We start from the raw sequence: 17,132 nt of genomic DNA, 5'->3' as shown, positions 1-17,132 counted from the left end.
AAATGAGGCTATAGTAGCTCCACACACTACACCACTGGAACAGGATGAGTAAGCACATTAACTCACAGGTTGGGCACCTTTCAGTTTAACTGAAAGGTGAAAAGGTGGCTGGGTTACCTGCCCTCATATCCCATGAGCACCACCCGCAGACGTCCAACCCACAACCAACAGAAACTAAACTGTGAGGAATTTTGGGCAATGCCATCGCACTAGAGAGTCAAGAGAGACGTGTTTCGGATGCAGGATGTGGCAAGTAAGATGTCTAGAAACCATAAATAAAATGCAATAACAATAGATTACTGTGATATCCTCTTTATACTAAATATATACATTTTGAGGATTTATTTATAAGGAGAGCAAATAAGTACCCACTTACCCTTTCAATTTTTGGGGCTTGTGGACACTCTGTGGTTCTAAACTGGTTCAGGAGGGGTGCCAATCCATAATGATGCCTGTCTGCTCATGGGAATCAGTGACCAGTGGCAGTGTACTGGGGTAGCCATTTTACTGGGGTAAAAATAAGGCACCGGGCCCCCCTCGCTTACCGTGGGGTCCGACCACAGGGAGCACTTCTTGCAGTGTCGGCAGTCCGCACCGGGGGTGCGGGCGTGCTGGCAGAAGTGGTCGTAGCCGCTGATGGGCTGCCGGCACAGGTAGCACATGAAGGCCCCGCAGCGACAGGACATCCGGTTGCAGCCCTCCGACTTGACCAGGCCCATCCCGCAGCTGTGACACTTCCTCACCCGGGCTGCCGTCATCTTCTCCTCGCTGCAACACACACACAGGGCGGGAAACGGGCTAGCGGGCATTCGCCGGACCACGGAAAAGAGTTTCAACCGCCAGAGCGATCGGTTATTCGGTTCAGACGGCGGGCTTAGCGGCCGCCCTTTAACAGGATGTGTGTGTAAGTCCTGAGGCTGGCGTGCTGCTGAATGACTTTAACAGCCCTGCATTGTGGCAAGCAGAGTCTTTCCTGCCTTGCTAGGAGGAAGCAAAGAAGGTGCAACGAGCCCAGAGAAAACAGGATCTGGGCCTTGTGGCAGCTGCATCCTCAGGCAAGGCTCATCCAGATACAGGAAGTCGGTCATCGGGCCCACTTCCTGTTCAGACTGGAAACTCATCTCGTACAGGAAACTTCATGTTCTTTTCTACGTGGGATGCTTGATCGCTCTTCATCTCCTCAGCTGGACACTGTGCACCCATTACATAAAACTGCTGCGCACAACGCAACTCCTCACCACAGATGATAGCTAACTGGAAGAATAATGACCGCAACCTCATGAATGAAATTCTTGGCTCGGGCAGTGTCAGCAAGCTTAATTAACCCACCCACCACTTAAACGTCTACAGCCGACATAGCAATGCCCTGAGAAACGTATAAATAATACATGTGCTGAAATAGCAACCGAAATGTCTCTGTAGTCAAAAGAAAGCTCTTAAAATGGGCACTTACAACGCAACCCTGATGCGGACCTCGTCCTGCTCCATCACCTGCTCACACGTCTTGCCCGCATGTTCCTTCCACAGGAAGTGGCACTTCCGACAGGTCTCCTGAGGGGAAGAAGGGAGGGAGGAAGGGGTTTGAATAATAAAGGAGCACGTTCTGTCAATCTCAAGGAAAAGCGCATTCACCCACAACAAGCGCGCGCTTTCTGCCCGAGCGTGCGCCTCGTACCGCTATCCCCCTCCGGTTGAGAGCTCAGCGTTTTTGAACAGGCCGGATCTCCTGCATCATGGTCTGTAGTGAGACAGCTGTGCAGGTGGGGCCGTCTGTAGCCCTGGGCTGGGGCTGGGGAGCCATTAGCACACACAGACCTATGCAGCATCACACACTGATCTGGGGTAACCCCACACGCCCTGAGGCTGAAAAGAAAAAGGGATGTGCAGAGATGAGCACATAATTACCCCTCACTCCCTCCCTCCCCCAATAAGGTGCAGGGCACACAGCGCACAGGAAAGCGTGTGAATGAGCGTGTGCGTTAGCAGGCTCAGGCCTGCAGTAGCTCTGGGAGGCCCTCGGGCAGAGTGCTAATAGGCCTGGACAGCAGAGATGCACTGCACCGCTGTCCGCACGCGGTCAGATTTACGAGGGATTCGCAATAAAGCCGTCCCCGAAATCCTGATGGGCACAGACCCGCACAAAAGGACACTGCCGCTTCTGTGAGGACGCCCGGTCGAGGGCCAACTGCTCGGACCCGCGACCTTCCGCCGCGAACCCTCAGTGCCGGGGCGCGACGACCCGCTCGCCCGCGGAAACAAAAGGCTACACAGGGGCCGCGGCGCTTGGTGTCTGCTCCCCGCCGCCGCCAAACCCTTTCAGACCTGCCGTCCGGAGCGCGATCCAGCGCCTCCTCCAGCGAGTCGCCAGCTGCCCGGTTGCCTAGGAACGGCGTTTTCCATTCGCGCGGTGTCAGCGCGCGGGGTCCCCGCGCCCCTTTCATCTCGCCGTTCGGGACATCTGTGCCCATTACGTCCCCGGGAGAGCCCGGCCACTGGCAGGTATCAAACGCAGGAGATCTGCGCAGGCAGCTGCCATTTCATGCCTCCCGGCAGCACACGGGACCAGCCCGCTCCTCCCTCTCCCCCGGCTCACCAGACGCCACCGCGGGCAGGAGCAGCCCGCTCAGAGCCGCACGCAAACAGGCATCCATCACGCAGGCCGAGAGCTCGTTAATCACACAACTGCAAGTCACCTGGCAACAGGCACCCGGTAAATGGTTTTGGATAAATATTTAAAGATGATGGTAAATATTCATGAATTGGGACAAAAGAGTCACAACAAGGTAAACAGACGCTAAAAAAAAAGCACCCGTCATTGGTCCTAGATTTCCTCTGCTCTGGATGGCACGTGTCTACGAATGCAAATGCCACACCGTATGTTCTGTAGGCCTATGGGAGGAAGCGTGGGCAGGAGTCACATACATAATTACTGTTCACTTGTCCTTTGAGTGGATGTATCTAATCAATGTTTAAAATATGCATGAGTTTTTTTTTTTTTTTTTTTTTTTAAAAGGTCAACACAATGACACTAACATGATTAAAGAGGGGCCAAAAGAAAGGAAGTGAGAATTGAGAATTTAAGCAGAGTAATCACCATAACTGCACAGTGACAAATATCCCACTAAAAAGTGCTTCATGCAGAGGAGATGGGCCCAGTACAAACGCTAGGCAGTGAGAGGAGGGTGGTGGGTGGAGAGAATTGTAAAAGGAGGAGGACCCGGCTGGCTGGGAAGCTGGTGAAAGATTGCACCCTAGCGGCAACACAGGAACCGGCAGGAAGCCACAGAGCAGCCGTATGCGTCTGCACTAATGAACACTGTAAATCAAACATGACATGGCTTATGGATATCACGCTTTGGCAATTCAAATCCGCAATAATGAAATGGGCCCTCCTCAGCTGTATAATGCCAAGGAGGATGCGCCATGAATGCAAAAAGGGCAGCCTGTTCTCGCAGTGAGAGGACGAAAACAGCCACAGCCCCCTCCCCCCCCCCACCCTCCCTGCCCCCAACTGTCTCTGTGTGGGTGAATCACATCCCTTAGTTCTATGACATCATCAGCCACACCCCTCAGGCTCTCTCCAACATTACCCACACAAAGGCAGAGCTGGGCCTGAATCACAGAACAGTTCTGTGGTTTGGACTCTTGGGGGGGAACCCAGAAATTTCCACCCCCACTTCTCCGTGGGTCGACCTTGAAAACACATTTCTCAGAGGATGAGAAATCAATATTTCATCCTGACAAGTTCCTCACTCCATCGCTCGAACACTCAGCACTGCTTGTATATTCTGCAGAGTGGAGTAGCTCAGTAGACAGAGAACTCCAGCTACACTGGACGGAACTGAAAATGTTCTGAAGGGGAAACACCCATCCACACCCATATATTTTTAAAAGGTCAAAAGGAAGCCAGGACAGGACAAAGTCTCACGCAGAAGAGAAAGATGATCTGACAGAAACATCCCCGTCTCTCTGCCCTTTTCGGATGTGAGGGGGGAAGTCGAACGGTGTGGACCATCGACATCTCCCCGCCAGGGCCACCGGGGAGTTTCTCCAAAAGTGGGTCAAGTTCAAATTCAGACCGCTCAGCTCTGTGCTCACATGCTGGTGCACACAGATGGTTCCAGAGAATACAAAAAAATGAGTTTTAGTCAGGAGTGTGAAAAAGAAAGCTCTGGCTCAGCTCTTAAAATGGCTTCTAAAACACACAAATGCCCAGAAAAGGGCAAAAGTTTACCAGAAAAAACAACTTTTTGGCCACAACTTTAATATACTGCCAACCATGCACACACACGCACCTATTAAGTACAACAATGTAATTGCATTTAAAACAATATATTGCTTGTTTGATATCTGAGCCCAGTTTAGTACTTAACCCAAAACCAATGCAGGATGGAAAAGCTCTGTCAAAATGCCTTCAGAATCCTGTGGAGGGGAATCCATGAGAAAGGAATGAGTCTACAGTTAAGGATTTAACAATTTGTTAAAACAGGAACATCTGCAGTACAGTCACAGTGGAAATTTTACTTGAAGCATACACTTCTGCACAGGTGATGTCACCGACAGTTTAAAAGGAAGAAATGGATTTGACCACTGAGGAAGCAACACTGACACGTTTCAATATAATGGCTTCAACAGCACACAACAAAATTAAGATGGAACTTTAAAGTTGTATCTGTGATCTCCTGAACTGAAGAGAAAGTTAAAAAAAAAAAAAAAAAAAAAAAAAAAAATCTGATGCAAATTCTGCTGCTTTGTAAAGAATGATGGACCTCAGACATTTAGAGAAGCCTTATCCAGAAAACATCAAAATGCCATTTATAGCCCTACTTTTCAGTGCAACAACCAGAATAATGCCCTACGTCACTAAACCAACTGACAATATGTCCGATTTTACTACCGGCATGCAATTCAGACCAGGATCACAGACGGGGGGGCATTCAGAAGTGCCCATTAAGGCTAACCCTAACCCTAACCCTAACCCAAGGAAACAGTTGAACGCAACACTTACTACAGCAGAGGAAAGGCCTGAGCTCAGTCTTATCTGTGGGTGTGTTATCATCATAAATAAGTGAGCAGAAGGGTGTAAGTGCATGAGGAGACAGCCAGCGCCGCCATTTAAAATGCCAATCAATAACATGGCTGAGAGAACGAGCCAGCCGGGAACTGGGCCCAGCACAGGACCACAGTTACAGGAACAGTGGCTGCAGATGCATTTTGCGTTTCCTTTCTGTAAAGGAGCTCAAGGACGAAAATACCCGTTAATGGCGAGCTATGTCTAAACAGGAAAACAAAAGGACAGTCTGTATTATGAAAAGCAGTTTGGACGACTGGCCCTTGCTTGTGTGCTGCTGATCTCCCTACTGAGAGAGAGAGAGAGAGAGAGAGAGAAAGAGAGAGAGCCTCTCCTCTCTTCTCCCTCCAGTCCAAGCAGGGGCTGCAGCTGCCCTTATAAGGCAGAAGAAGTCAGATGCATCGTGGGTGCCGAGGGGCGGCGGCCGGCGCCGAGCGTGCTGAGGCTTCTTCAACAGCTCCCCCTACTGACAGGATCCTGCATGCACTGAAGGGTCCCAGCACAGCTCCAACAGCCTCATCTAATGAAGGAGGAAAGCCCTTCTCTACACTGCATGTGCTGTTGATGGAACAGAAGCCACATTACTGAGTAGACTGGTAGGTCTATTCACCTAACAAACAGTTTCCAATTCATTAAAGTAAAAGAGGAGACTGTAAAGTAAAATGGAACACGCTATGATTGGCAGCACTGGCAGGCTGTTTACAGAAATATAACATAGTAATCTTTCATCATCTCTGGGGAGGACTTCTAGGTTGTGGGAAAACCCTTTCATAGTGGCACGCAAGAATTCCTACTACGAGCAGCCTATACCCTAGAGACCTACACCCCAAAAGATACAGAATCAGCTGCCATTTCGGAAGACTGGGAAACTAAGCAATCAAACTATGGAATTTAATGAATGTGAACCCAGCTGAGAGCCCTGTGGTGGTTCTCACTGACACAGGTCCAAAAAAGCCAAAGCTGGTCAAGTGTGTAACATTCCTTAACCACCACAGGACAGGACACACTGCATTTAGAGCAAGGAAAACCCAGAGAACTTTAGAGCAAGAGCAGCGTTTCTACATTAGGCCTGAAGGCTCTCTGTAAGACTCCTTATGAGCGGAGAATAATGGCAGCCTGTCATGAAGAGCAGAGCGAGGAGCAGCACAGTCTGGAGGAGGGGGGGAGAGGGGGAACAACGGGGGGGGGGGGGGGGGGGGGGGGGTGTAAGGGGGTTTCATGCCAGAAATGGGTGGAGAAGGCCTCTTGCAGCGTGACCCATCCATTACACTGTCCGGAACAGTGATTTCACCAAATTACTATTCCCTCCCCAACCAGATGTTGGCTGTCTGTAGGTCTGTTGGTGCTGGGAGCTATAACTATGCTTACAATGAGCAGGCAGGGGTGGGGGTGGGGGAGCCCAGGCCTCTGTGGTGTCTTTGTTATTTGTTGTGCTGACACACTGATATGCGCCTCTCTCAGGGGCCAAACTGACCTTTCAGCTTCTCAGCAGCACAAGCTGTTGGGTTGAGCCGGGGAGAGCGGAGGGAGGCACACATTCTATTCATTATTAACACCACTTTCCCCAGATCCAAAGCCACTTCTTCCTCGGCAAACGGGCAGATCGCGTTTCTCTCCTCCGCTGACTACGGCCTCTCGCCTCCACCCTAATCCAGTTCAGCGTAAAAGCAGGAGAGCCAACCGCGCCGGCCCGTTCAGCGTTACCGGATTTCAGCTCGGAAAACACCCTCCGGCCGTTCCCAGGCAGGGGCCCCGTCTGAAGAGCTCTGCCCGAGTGACAAAGCAACGGGCATTACTGCAGCGGGGTGCGGAGCCATTTTGCTCAGCGTCGAAAAGCAAGGAGAGGGCTGGCGTTCTGCTGACGGACGCTGCCCGGCTACAGCTGGAGCATAAAGAAGGCAGGAGCGTGAAGAGCAGAAGTCAGGAAAAGGGGAGGGGGGTGCGAAAGTAGGTCAGATTATGAAATCGTACCACACTGCTCTGGATTTCTTCACCATTCTCAGCCGGCCACACGAAAAGCAAAGTGGAAAACCCCTTCAGGAAAAGCAACTTATTGCAGGCTCTCTTCATCATTAATTACATTACTGCCAGAGAGGGGTCTTTGAGAGGACTTTTTCAAAGATATGAATTCTTCATTCTTTCTGTGTCTAATGTGTGATGGGTGGGGGAATTATCGAATCAATGACATCTGTGGAAAGAAGGTCCAGTAAAACAGGACAGATGGTGGATCACTACTGCCACCTAGAGGACACTGACTACAGAGCAAGAGACAAGAATATACAAACTATACAATACTCTCTGATTTTGGGTTATCTGCTGATTTTTGGTGTGTTCCCGCACTTAATCGATTCATTTAAGCCACTGATTGGCTAGAGTGTCTGTAAACCTTGTTTACACAATTAATTTCAAGCTGACTGAAAGGAACCTACAAAATCATGCAGACACTGAGGCCCCAAGACCCCAGATGCATACAATGACTAAATGAACATTACACTGTGTAACTACATGGGTATTTCTTTACCATCTTTTAGATTCAAGATTCATAGGCTGTGCGTGGCTCTTGTAGCGCACTGCAGGACAGCAGACGATTCCTACAGTCCACAAACTAAAGCCAGTTTAAACCCGACACACTTAGTACCAATGAAACTATTAACAGATCACCTTTCAAGGCATTTAAAAGAAAAAAAAACTGCTAAAAGTATTTTAGTGGAAAGTAACTTAAGTAGTCTCACTAGAAGCAGGCAGTTTGTAATGAGGATAAATGAGGAAAGTCACTTGCTTACTAGTTAATACAGGCTTTGTTAGGCTAAATAATGCCTTATGCATGAAATGAAAGTGGGGAAAAAATTTTTTAATACACATTTATGTGGGTTAAAGCCAGTGGCTGGTGCATAATTCTGAATTGGTATCATGCCAGTGAGAAATCCCAAGTTTCAGCATCATAGCCAGGTCATAGTGAATAATACCGTCCCACAAAATGGACGACAAAGAAACCGGTTCGGATATGAGACCCGATCCTAATCTGATATCAGTTTATAGCCATCGTTTATCATCTGGTTCTCAGTTAACGGTGTTGTACAAAACAAAATGGATCAGTTCCCCAATTCCATTTCATGGGTTGATTTAATGCATGATGAATTAAAAAATATTCAATATGTTAGCGCATTCATGCTGGAAATTAAATTTCCTCCCAGTCCCTACAGTGATCCTAGCTTACTAGTCAAATATTCAATTAAAATACAATGAAAGCTCCAAAGAGTCCCCTCGGCGGAACACCATCACCGTATCCCTCAAAACCAGTGTTTCTTAAATCATAGGTCGAGACCCCAAATGGGTCACGAAAATGTATGAGGTGGGTCCGGGAACGAGTCCGTAGTCCACTAGGCCGTACTAGTATACCTATTTCACAAGTCCCGGAAGGGTACCAAATTTCTGATTTGAGTACTTGCATTAAAAATTATTTCTAATTTGGGCCCCACTATTAAAAAGATTAAGAACCAGTGCTCAAAACCAATACCAATTTGGTCAGGCTTAAATCAGCCATGTCCCTACAGATTGCAAACTCATTTTTTCTTTATTGATTGGGTGCCCATGGATTGCCTGTTAACCTGCACATCAAACATGTTCCTCCAACTCACATCTGCACGAGCCCAACCAGCCAACAGTGATGTGACATTTACAGTAACTGACATCACATGCTTCTGGGGAGAGCACATACTGGTCTACGCCATTTAAATAAATAAAACCTTGTTCTCTTGACATGCTGCTTCAACCATAGAAATATTTTTGTCAAGCATTAAGTAAAAGTGGCAAGTGTCATTTTGTTTCCTCTCATAATTACCCACACCTTAACAGCAGATTACCTTGCTAAGCATCCAAAACCTGCAAGAGAGACAGTGTATCTTGACTGAACTGCAGAAAAAGCGGGGCTTTATCCGAAAACCTGTCAGCCAACCGGCAGCACGATCTACAACACTGCCAACAACACAAAGAAGGAAGGAAGCTGGAAATGCAAGTCAGATGAGACAGTCAAAGCTCTAGACCTGGAGGAACAGCAGGGTTTTCCATCTATCCACCCCTCACCCGGAGACATGCAGCAGACTACAACTGAGAAAGTTGGACACAGCCAAGTAAAAAGGGCAATATGGAAACGTGTCTACAAATTAAGTGATCCATGAGCTTAATATTTTTTTTTTAAATGAGTCCAATAACATTATAGGAATTTTAATTCTCACGGTCAAAGGTGATGTTTGCTGTAAACCGTCTACCAAATATTAAGTTTTCTATGTAGTACTTTGACGTACTTCCCGATAGACTAGGCAACAGATACAACCAACTACTGAAATACGTAGTACATAAACATGTTTTGAAATGCACTCCTAGGAATGTGTGCTGTCCAAGATCTCCACGGACTGCCAGACAGCTGCTACAGCCCAGGCCTCCCCTACAGCAGGGAGGGTGGACATGAACAGTGAGATTTGGTTACACACTTCTCAATATGACTAACAAAGAACTTTTAGCCTGAGTGTGAGAAGGCTGGCAGAATGATGTTCTCAGCTGTCCTAGGGCAGCAGAAGCCACTCTGGACAGTTGCTGTGGTGAATGAAGGCCCTTTCAGCAGGACACAGATCCACCGCAGGGAGGAAGTGGAACATACTGGAGAACCAGTGGCCGGTTGGCATTCGTCCATGTTCGATACAAGCCAGTGTGTGGAAAATCTGGTTAAAGCGTGAGGTCTTGGGTTTGGATGGCTGGTGGGAAACCCATTTCCCCTTTCAGTGTTGTGACTTACCTCCACTACTGCAGGAAACTCCAGCTGTTAAAACGGGCTAAACCCTTGATCGACGTTAAGCAATTCAATACAACTGGAGTATTAGGCAGGGGAATGCCACTGAGCCAGGGGCCGTTTCTCCCAGAAGCACACGGGGCTGAAAATCCCCCCTCACCGTTCGGCACAGCCAGTATAAAGCCTTCTTATGCCTGCAGGCCACTCTACAGCAATCTTAGAGCTGATGAGCCAGGGGGAACAAAACAGAGAACATATACTCTAAGATTAAGGAACAGAAACTGCTTAAGTACAAAATACAGCTGCTACCAACATATGGGTGCGGGGTTTGAGGGGATAGCTCTAACCCTGTCGCTGTGCATTTCATTTACCAAGGGCATTCCCTGTCTGAATTTTATTACTTTAACAAATCGGTTTCCACCATGCTGTCCAGGGTGATATTAAGAGGTTTCGACTTGATAGGGAGATGCATTGAATACACTTCCTGGACACTCGCAAAGAGGTTTAAGTCAGGATAAACATTATTCCACATTTTTCTGATTGAATTTTGTTGTGTTGTACTTTTCAGTGCTTTTGTTGCTTGTATGTTTCGCTGTCTGCAAATATTCTAATTCCTTTCCTCTTCTGTGTAGCCCTGATTGAGCTGAGGGTTAACAGGCACAGTGACAGGCATACTTCCCCCTTTTTCACTCCATATCCCTCACTTCAGTAGGGTATATTGCGTGGAACCCCTGTGACAGACTGAGGTCACATGGGCATAGTTCCCTCATCAGACTCCTCCTCCCCACCCTGTTTACACCATTGTTTGGTGAACAAAAGTTATCAGGAACTACTAGGTTTCGGTCTTCTATTGGTTTTTATGGGTTTGTCCCTATAATTAACCTGAATGAATATCACCTGTGCTTCACATATGTCTGTGTATATAATGCCTGTGTTCTGCAATTGCATTTCATCTGATGAAGGCTATGGCCAAAACGGTACTGTTTTAGTACTATAATAAAGTTTATTTTTAATACTATAGAACGAGTGTCGCAGCTCCTTGGCTTCTTCTACACAATGGTCAAATCATAAATGTACCTGGCGGGATTAATACAGACAGAAAAAAGAAGGGGAAAAAAAAAACCTCATACTAAAGTTTCACAAGATCTCATTAGTGGATTAGTGTTTCTTCAGACAAGAAAATGTACAGGTTGAAGGCAAAACAAAACTTTAGAAATATAAGGTTAATTAGCTACGACTCCCAATAGCACCAAAAGACCCTCACTAACACAATGTGTTGAGCATAGCAATGCACAACAATATCCCTGTGCAAGCCAGCAGCTCAACACCTCCATCTGATGCTAGACTGGATTTAGTTCATGTACATGACCTCTGATCTGACTGGAGAGATGGCTCACAGAAGTTACTGTGTAGAATGGTTTTTAGGGATGCCTAAATGGCATCAATTGCAGTGATGTAGAAAGTACACAGAAGGCTAGATGTGCTGACAGAATCACCTTCTCATAGATGTCTCCATCCCCCCTCATTTCTATTCCTTTGAGAAATATTATCATGCTGAAAAATTTCATCAATGTATCAGGCAATCTGATCTTAAATGGAAAGTTAGCCAGAATTTACATATCTAGTATAAAATTAGTATTAAATGTTGCATCACAAACCCAAGTTATCACATTCTGAAAAGCACAGCCCTTTGTGATTTTTCTTGTTTGGAGACTAGGGAAAAAATGCCTGCATGCTTACTAACAAAGAGCTCTTTGAAAAGCTTTGGCTAAGGAGACAACACTGTACACTTTAGTTAGAACTTTCTAACTTCACGAGTTGGCTCGATTTGCCACAAAGACTTTGCTCATATCAACTCAAACAGAATAAAACTTTTCTAGTTAGACACCAGACCCCCAGACTCATTAAAACGCCAAAAATACAGTTCTTTCTTCCGTGGCACATAAAGGCCTGCACAGAACCCGAAACGGCTAAAATTCACACCAAAGCAAACCAACAATATTTTTATGCGCCAGCGTGCTCCAATTGTTTTCAAGATTCGCAAGGTCTTCTCAGTATATACTCAACTCATTCTTTTTTGTAAAGTTGTCATTCTACTTTAATATTTTGCATAATGGTCTCAAACTTGAATATTGTGCTGGTCAGAGGAAAGTATATTCTCTGCAAATATGGCTATATGGCTGTAGTAATAGCTGTAGCTGTTTAAAAAAATGCCTCATTGCGTGTCCTTGGACTGGGTAAGAGCATTCTTCAATATGCTGCTCCTGCTGACGCAGGCATCTTTGTTAACTCCTGAGACCGCATACATTACCTTAATGTAGACTGCTTAAACGCCATAAAACACTGAGCACTCTACCAGAGCCAGAGGAGGCACAGGCAATAAAAAAAATAACCCGCCAAGAACAGAAGTAAAGTGTAAAGTGTTTAACTGTACATACTGCGACCATAGCGCATACATCAAAGAATGTGTAATCAGGGATCTGCCCCCTGGGCACTGTGTAGTGAAACCTGTATCTTGAAGCAAACACTCAAAACAGGTTCAGTCCCCGTGCCTCCCAGCAGAAAAAGTGCTATAAGTCATGTCGTACGCACTCTTAATCTGAAACCTGGCATGGAAATTGCATTGGTCAAGAAGGTGCCTGAAGAATGTGGACACTGGTTCATCCAACGAAAAAGCTAAAGAGAATAGCTTTGCATCCTTCTACTCTCACCACCATTTTGTTTACTGTAAGTTCTGGTGTAAACTGCTTTGTCTCCAACTGAGACAAAGGCATTATCAGAAAACTAACCAGTCTCATCTCCCCTGACTGAATTATCTTTCAAATTAGGCTAGTTTAAAAAAAATGTGTTTTCTATTTATTTATTACTAAGAAAGGGATGCACAGTATTAGATTTGGAGGGGAAAAAAAGTGAAAGGCCCATCAGCAAATTTGTAAATTTGCATATGGCCCAAGAATTAATATATATTTCATAATTCTCCATCAGTACCATTTATGCTTCTGATCTGTAGTAATGACTTCAAAAGGAAAACAGGAGGCTAACTTTCCCATGAAAGGCTAGCGCATATTCACTAGCATCCCTTTCCACTCCCCTCACAGAGATATAGGCTAAGGCAACTAAAAAGATTTCACCATTAAACAGTCCGTTTCTGGTCATTACGTTAATCGTTAATTCAAAAAATAAAAAAATCCAACATCATTCAGGGAATCCCAGTTCTACGTCACGCCCAATTTGATTGGCTGGGACCAGATTCTCTAGGTTTAAATTTAAGTGGGACTGACCTCGACAAACAGACTGACCTATCATGTCTATCCAACCAATTCGCAGCGAGTAAGCAATTCACTACCCATTAAGAAAATTTGAGTGATACAATATTCACACAAAACAGAAGAGCCAATTACGCATTTAAATATCAGTGGCACTTAAATCACTTTACTCTGCATGCAGTCTCAATTCTCTAACACTTGTGAGGGAGCCTGGCCTTCTGAATTTGCAGTGCAGCTCTGGCTTCTCATTTCTCAAACCATACGCAGTACACTTTCACTGTTTTCTCATTACCATGGATCATGTAAACTGGAGGAGAGAGAGAGAAAGAAAGAGAGATATTTTTAAAAATCTGCTTTTACTGGTTTAGCCTGAATTGCAATTGCTAATTATTGATAATGCTTTCATGTTTTAAGAGGCATGACACAAGTGTTAGCTGAACATTGACTGAATTTCATGGAATCCCAGCCAAGTCACACTATCCTGCATTACAGCGCATTTACAAAATCAACTAGCTTAACTGTAAACCAACACTAGCCAGTCTCACAATCGAATAACAAGTACAACATACCAGCCGTTGATAACTCATTGCCTTCATAAATATGCACACACATCCTCCCTACAAAGATTTTACTTCTTTGGGTTTGCTTAAGATAAACATTAGCCTAACCTCTCTTTGGAACCCAACACCCCCCCCCCCCCCCCCCCCCCCCCCCCCCACCCACACACACACACACCCAGATAAGCACCAGCAGATCCCTCACAACGGTTTGGTTGTACAATGAAATTACTCAGAGTCAGACGCTACTATGGAAAAAAAACAAGTAGCGTGTTCGGCAATAAATAAAGTGGCACGGCTCTGAAAGAGTGGTCCAAAGACTGCAAGGCACATGCCAGACAGGACATCACACTGAAGCAGCAGTACAACTCACATTTCAGCATCATCTCTATGGTCACTATGGCAACAAATACCATACATCTAATGTAGCCTGGGGACCCAACAGGGCTGAGGTGTCAATAAAGCCATCAAATAGGGCGGTTAAGGCTATTTTCCCCAGAAAGCGCACGTGCACACATAGGAAAGCCACCACAAACAGCCCTTGAAGGCCCCAAAAACCCATCACAAATAATTTGTCTTCTTCCACAATTACAAATGAAGTGGCTCAAATAATATTCTAATGACAAGACAGCATACATGAATGTACAGTGCTGTGTAAAATATGCAAAACATACGAGACTGAATAACTGAATGAGAGCCAGGATAGGATCCCAGTACCGAATGCATTTTGGTACAGAAACATGTTGCATCTCGACATACAAAGTTTTTGGGGGGAATGCTACAAATAAACAGTTAAGCCCAGATACAGACACCGAGTGACTGAGGCCTGCACTATTTGAGAATTCTGGTCAGTTTTCAAACAGTCTGGAATTAAGGTGTATAGAACTGTGATGGAGCCACAGCTCCATCTTGTGGAAACTTGTAGCTGCTGCCATTTTAAAGCCTTTTTCACAATCTCAAACACACACACACACACACACACACCCACACCCCAACCCCCACCCACGCGCACACACAGTGATTTAAGTGTACATTAAAGTTCATTTTCTTCTTTAACGGAGTTCAAGTTAGGTGTTCTCTCTTTAGTGCTCGCATAAGAATACTTGCTGCACATTTTATTTCTAAATATTTCTCTAAAACTTGCACTCATCAGCTATCTGCCAAACGCTTGACAAATAACGTTTTTTTTTAACCCACATAATGAGACGGAGGACAATGGGAACATGCAGCTCTGCGCTGGAGCAACGGTGCTGACCTTTCTGCAGCGGGGGTTGGGGCAGCTGAACAGAGAGATCTCTTTATCCAGCAGGGCCGGGAAGTTACAGGAGGGACACCTGGGGGAGAGAGAGAGAGAGAGAGAGACAAAGAGGGATGAAGACCCAGCCCAAGCACGGCTTAATTAGAGAGGCTAGGTAATCGTACGATAAGGTCTCCCAATGAATCATCGCATGCCCTTCCTCTAAACTGACAGCTTTAGTGTGGTTTCATTTGCAGGGAAAGTAATACCCATCCATACAGCGAAAGGCACCCAAACAGAACGGTCATCGTGTGCTGTGGTAAAAGGGGAAGCCAGGGCGTGCGGCGGGAGCGGACCTGACGAGCTCGTCGGCGCAGGTGGCCGCCACGGCCTCCTCGGCCTGCCGCTCGTAATACTTGCGCAGAATGTTCTCTGGAAGCACCTTCTCCAGCTCGCTGTTGGGGAACGTGCACGTGCAGTTCCCATCCATGCAGCTCAGTTCTGACTGCAAGGCAAATTAAAAATTTAATTAAAAAAAAAAAAACATTTTTCCTCTGGATTCAGGAGAAGCGCTGCTAAACTCACCACCCTGGTTAAAAAACGGCCTTAAGAAGATAGCAGGATAGGTTTCATTCAAACAGGGAAACGGAGGGTGTATAAATAACATGAAAGAAGGCTTTCAGAGCCTCTCAGTGTAGGCTGGCCTGTGGCCCCAGGGTATGACAGAAGAGCGTCTCCTCCGTGAGTAGTGAGTCGGAGGTAACCGGACTTAAAAGGAAGACGTGTTCAAAGGGGCCCTTACCCTTCCGGCGCCGAACACGGCCTCCTGGGCGTACTTCATCAGGCACTCCTTGCAGAAGAGATGGCCGTCGGTGCACTGCGTCATCTCCTCGAAGGCGAACTCGCCGTAGCAGCAGCTGCACTCGATGAGCTGACCGTCCTGCAACCGCGCCAGCAGCCGTTAGTCACGACCCCCAGCCGTGCCGCTGCACGACGGGCCCGGCGACCGCCGACCCGGGAACCCGCCAAAAAGCAGACTGCGCCGCGGCTGCGCTTCCCCCACACTTCCCGCCCAGTCCCTCTCAGGACATTAACGTCAATCAGAAAAACAGTCGAACGCGCTCTGGTCTTAATGTCACCCTGCCTCCCCAATCTGAACAATGCAATGACTGCTCACAGCCGTTTCAAAAGATGCATATCCAAGTCTTCCTAGAAAAATAACCACAATATTTCTGCAACAATTTTTCAAACGGACCACAAATGCCTGAAAAATGACACGGTCAACAATACCTTTTGATACTGTTCCTCGTTCATTTGAAGCGCCAACAGGAAATCTTCGTGCTATGGAGGAAAATACAGGTAGAAATCGATTTAATGAGCTGCCCTATAATTTGTGTTGTGCATCCTCAAACATGTTGCCAAAGGTGCCAACATATGAAAATGACTGGGGGTGCTCAGCTGAGGACACACAAACCTCAGACTGAAAAGCGCTAGAAGGCCGACGTTTCCCCCGTTTATAAGGCTTCATAGGCTGTAATGCATGGTGCATGTCAAAGGGCAAATGGCATACATGCTCCGGACAGTAACGTTAGCAATACAAGCAAGCTGACAATTTCAACAGACTAGGGCCAACAATAGCCTCCTGTAAAGGCCTAAGGGTCCTGATAGTGTTTGTGTTCATGTTCAAGCCTCTGTGGATTAGCTGATGTTACTCTGCATGCAGTCTCAGTTCTCTAACACTTGTGAGAGAGCCTGGCCTTTTGAATGTTTCTGACAGAAACCATAGCCAGAAAAGCTATATAACAGCAGATGATTAGCCTAGGCTATATCATGCTACATTGTACATCACAAGTTGCCAGTGCATGTTCTACTAATCAATACTCACTAAAATGGATGTCAGAAATTACACCTATAGTTTTAATGCACACAAATTACACAAAAAAAGCTCAAATTTCAGGTGCGGATTAAAAATGGTTTCGCCCATTGCCTAGAGAATTCTTTTTAGAACAGCAGGCAACAGCTTAAAAAGAACAAGCCCAAATTTCTCCAGTTATTTATTTTAAAAATATTTTATCCTCGATTGCATTCCATTTCCCCCAAAACTCAACTGAACCTGTTGATCTCTCACCAGAAACCCAGTAACACGTCACAACACATTGTATCACCCAACAAATGAAGCACTGATGCAAAAATGCATTCATATGTGCAGGGGTGT

At 46.2% G+C, this 17,132-nt stretch overlaps 1 protein-coding gene across 1 annotated transcript in view; it reads right to left on the bottom strand.

Moving 5' to 3' along the window:
• Positions 1 to 17,132, bottom strand: part of rnf216 (ring finger protein 216) — a 28,820-nt gene that overhangs the window by 4,255 nt on the left and 7,433 nt on the right. The window contains exons 10-15 of the mRNA XM_035405776.1: positions 16,208 to 16,258; positions 15,720 to 15,857; positions 15,274 to 15,422; positions 14,936 to 15,014; positions 1,454 to 1,551; positions 546 to 768 (exon numbers count right to left, since the gene is read on the bottom strand). Coding sequence (XP_035261667.1) covers positions 546 to 768; positions 1,454 to 1,551; positions 14,936 to 15,014; positions 15,274 to 15,422; positions 15,720 to 15,857; positions 16,208 to 16,258 — 738 coding nt within the window. The remainder of the gene's footprint in view (positions 1 to 545; positions 769 to 1,453; positions 1,552 to 14,935; positions 15,015 to 15,273; positions 15,423 to 15,719; positions 15,858 to 16,207; positions 16,259 to 17,132) is intronic.

Source organism: Anguilla anguilla, chromosome 2, assembly GCF_013347855.1.
Source record: "Anguilla anguilla isolate fAngAng1 chromosome 2, fAngAng1.pri, whole genome shotgun sequence".
NCBI classification, from domain to species: Eukaryota; Metazoa; Chordata; class Actinopteri; order Anguilliformes; family Anguillidae; genus Anguilla; species Anguilla anguilla.
The sequence above is the reverse complement of the archived record's forward strand: the minus strand, read 5'-3'. Positions and strand labels throughout refer to the sequence as shown.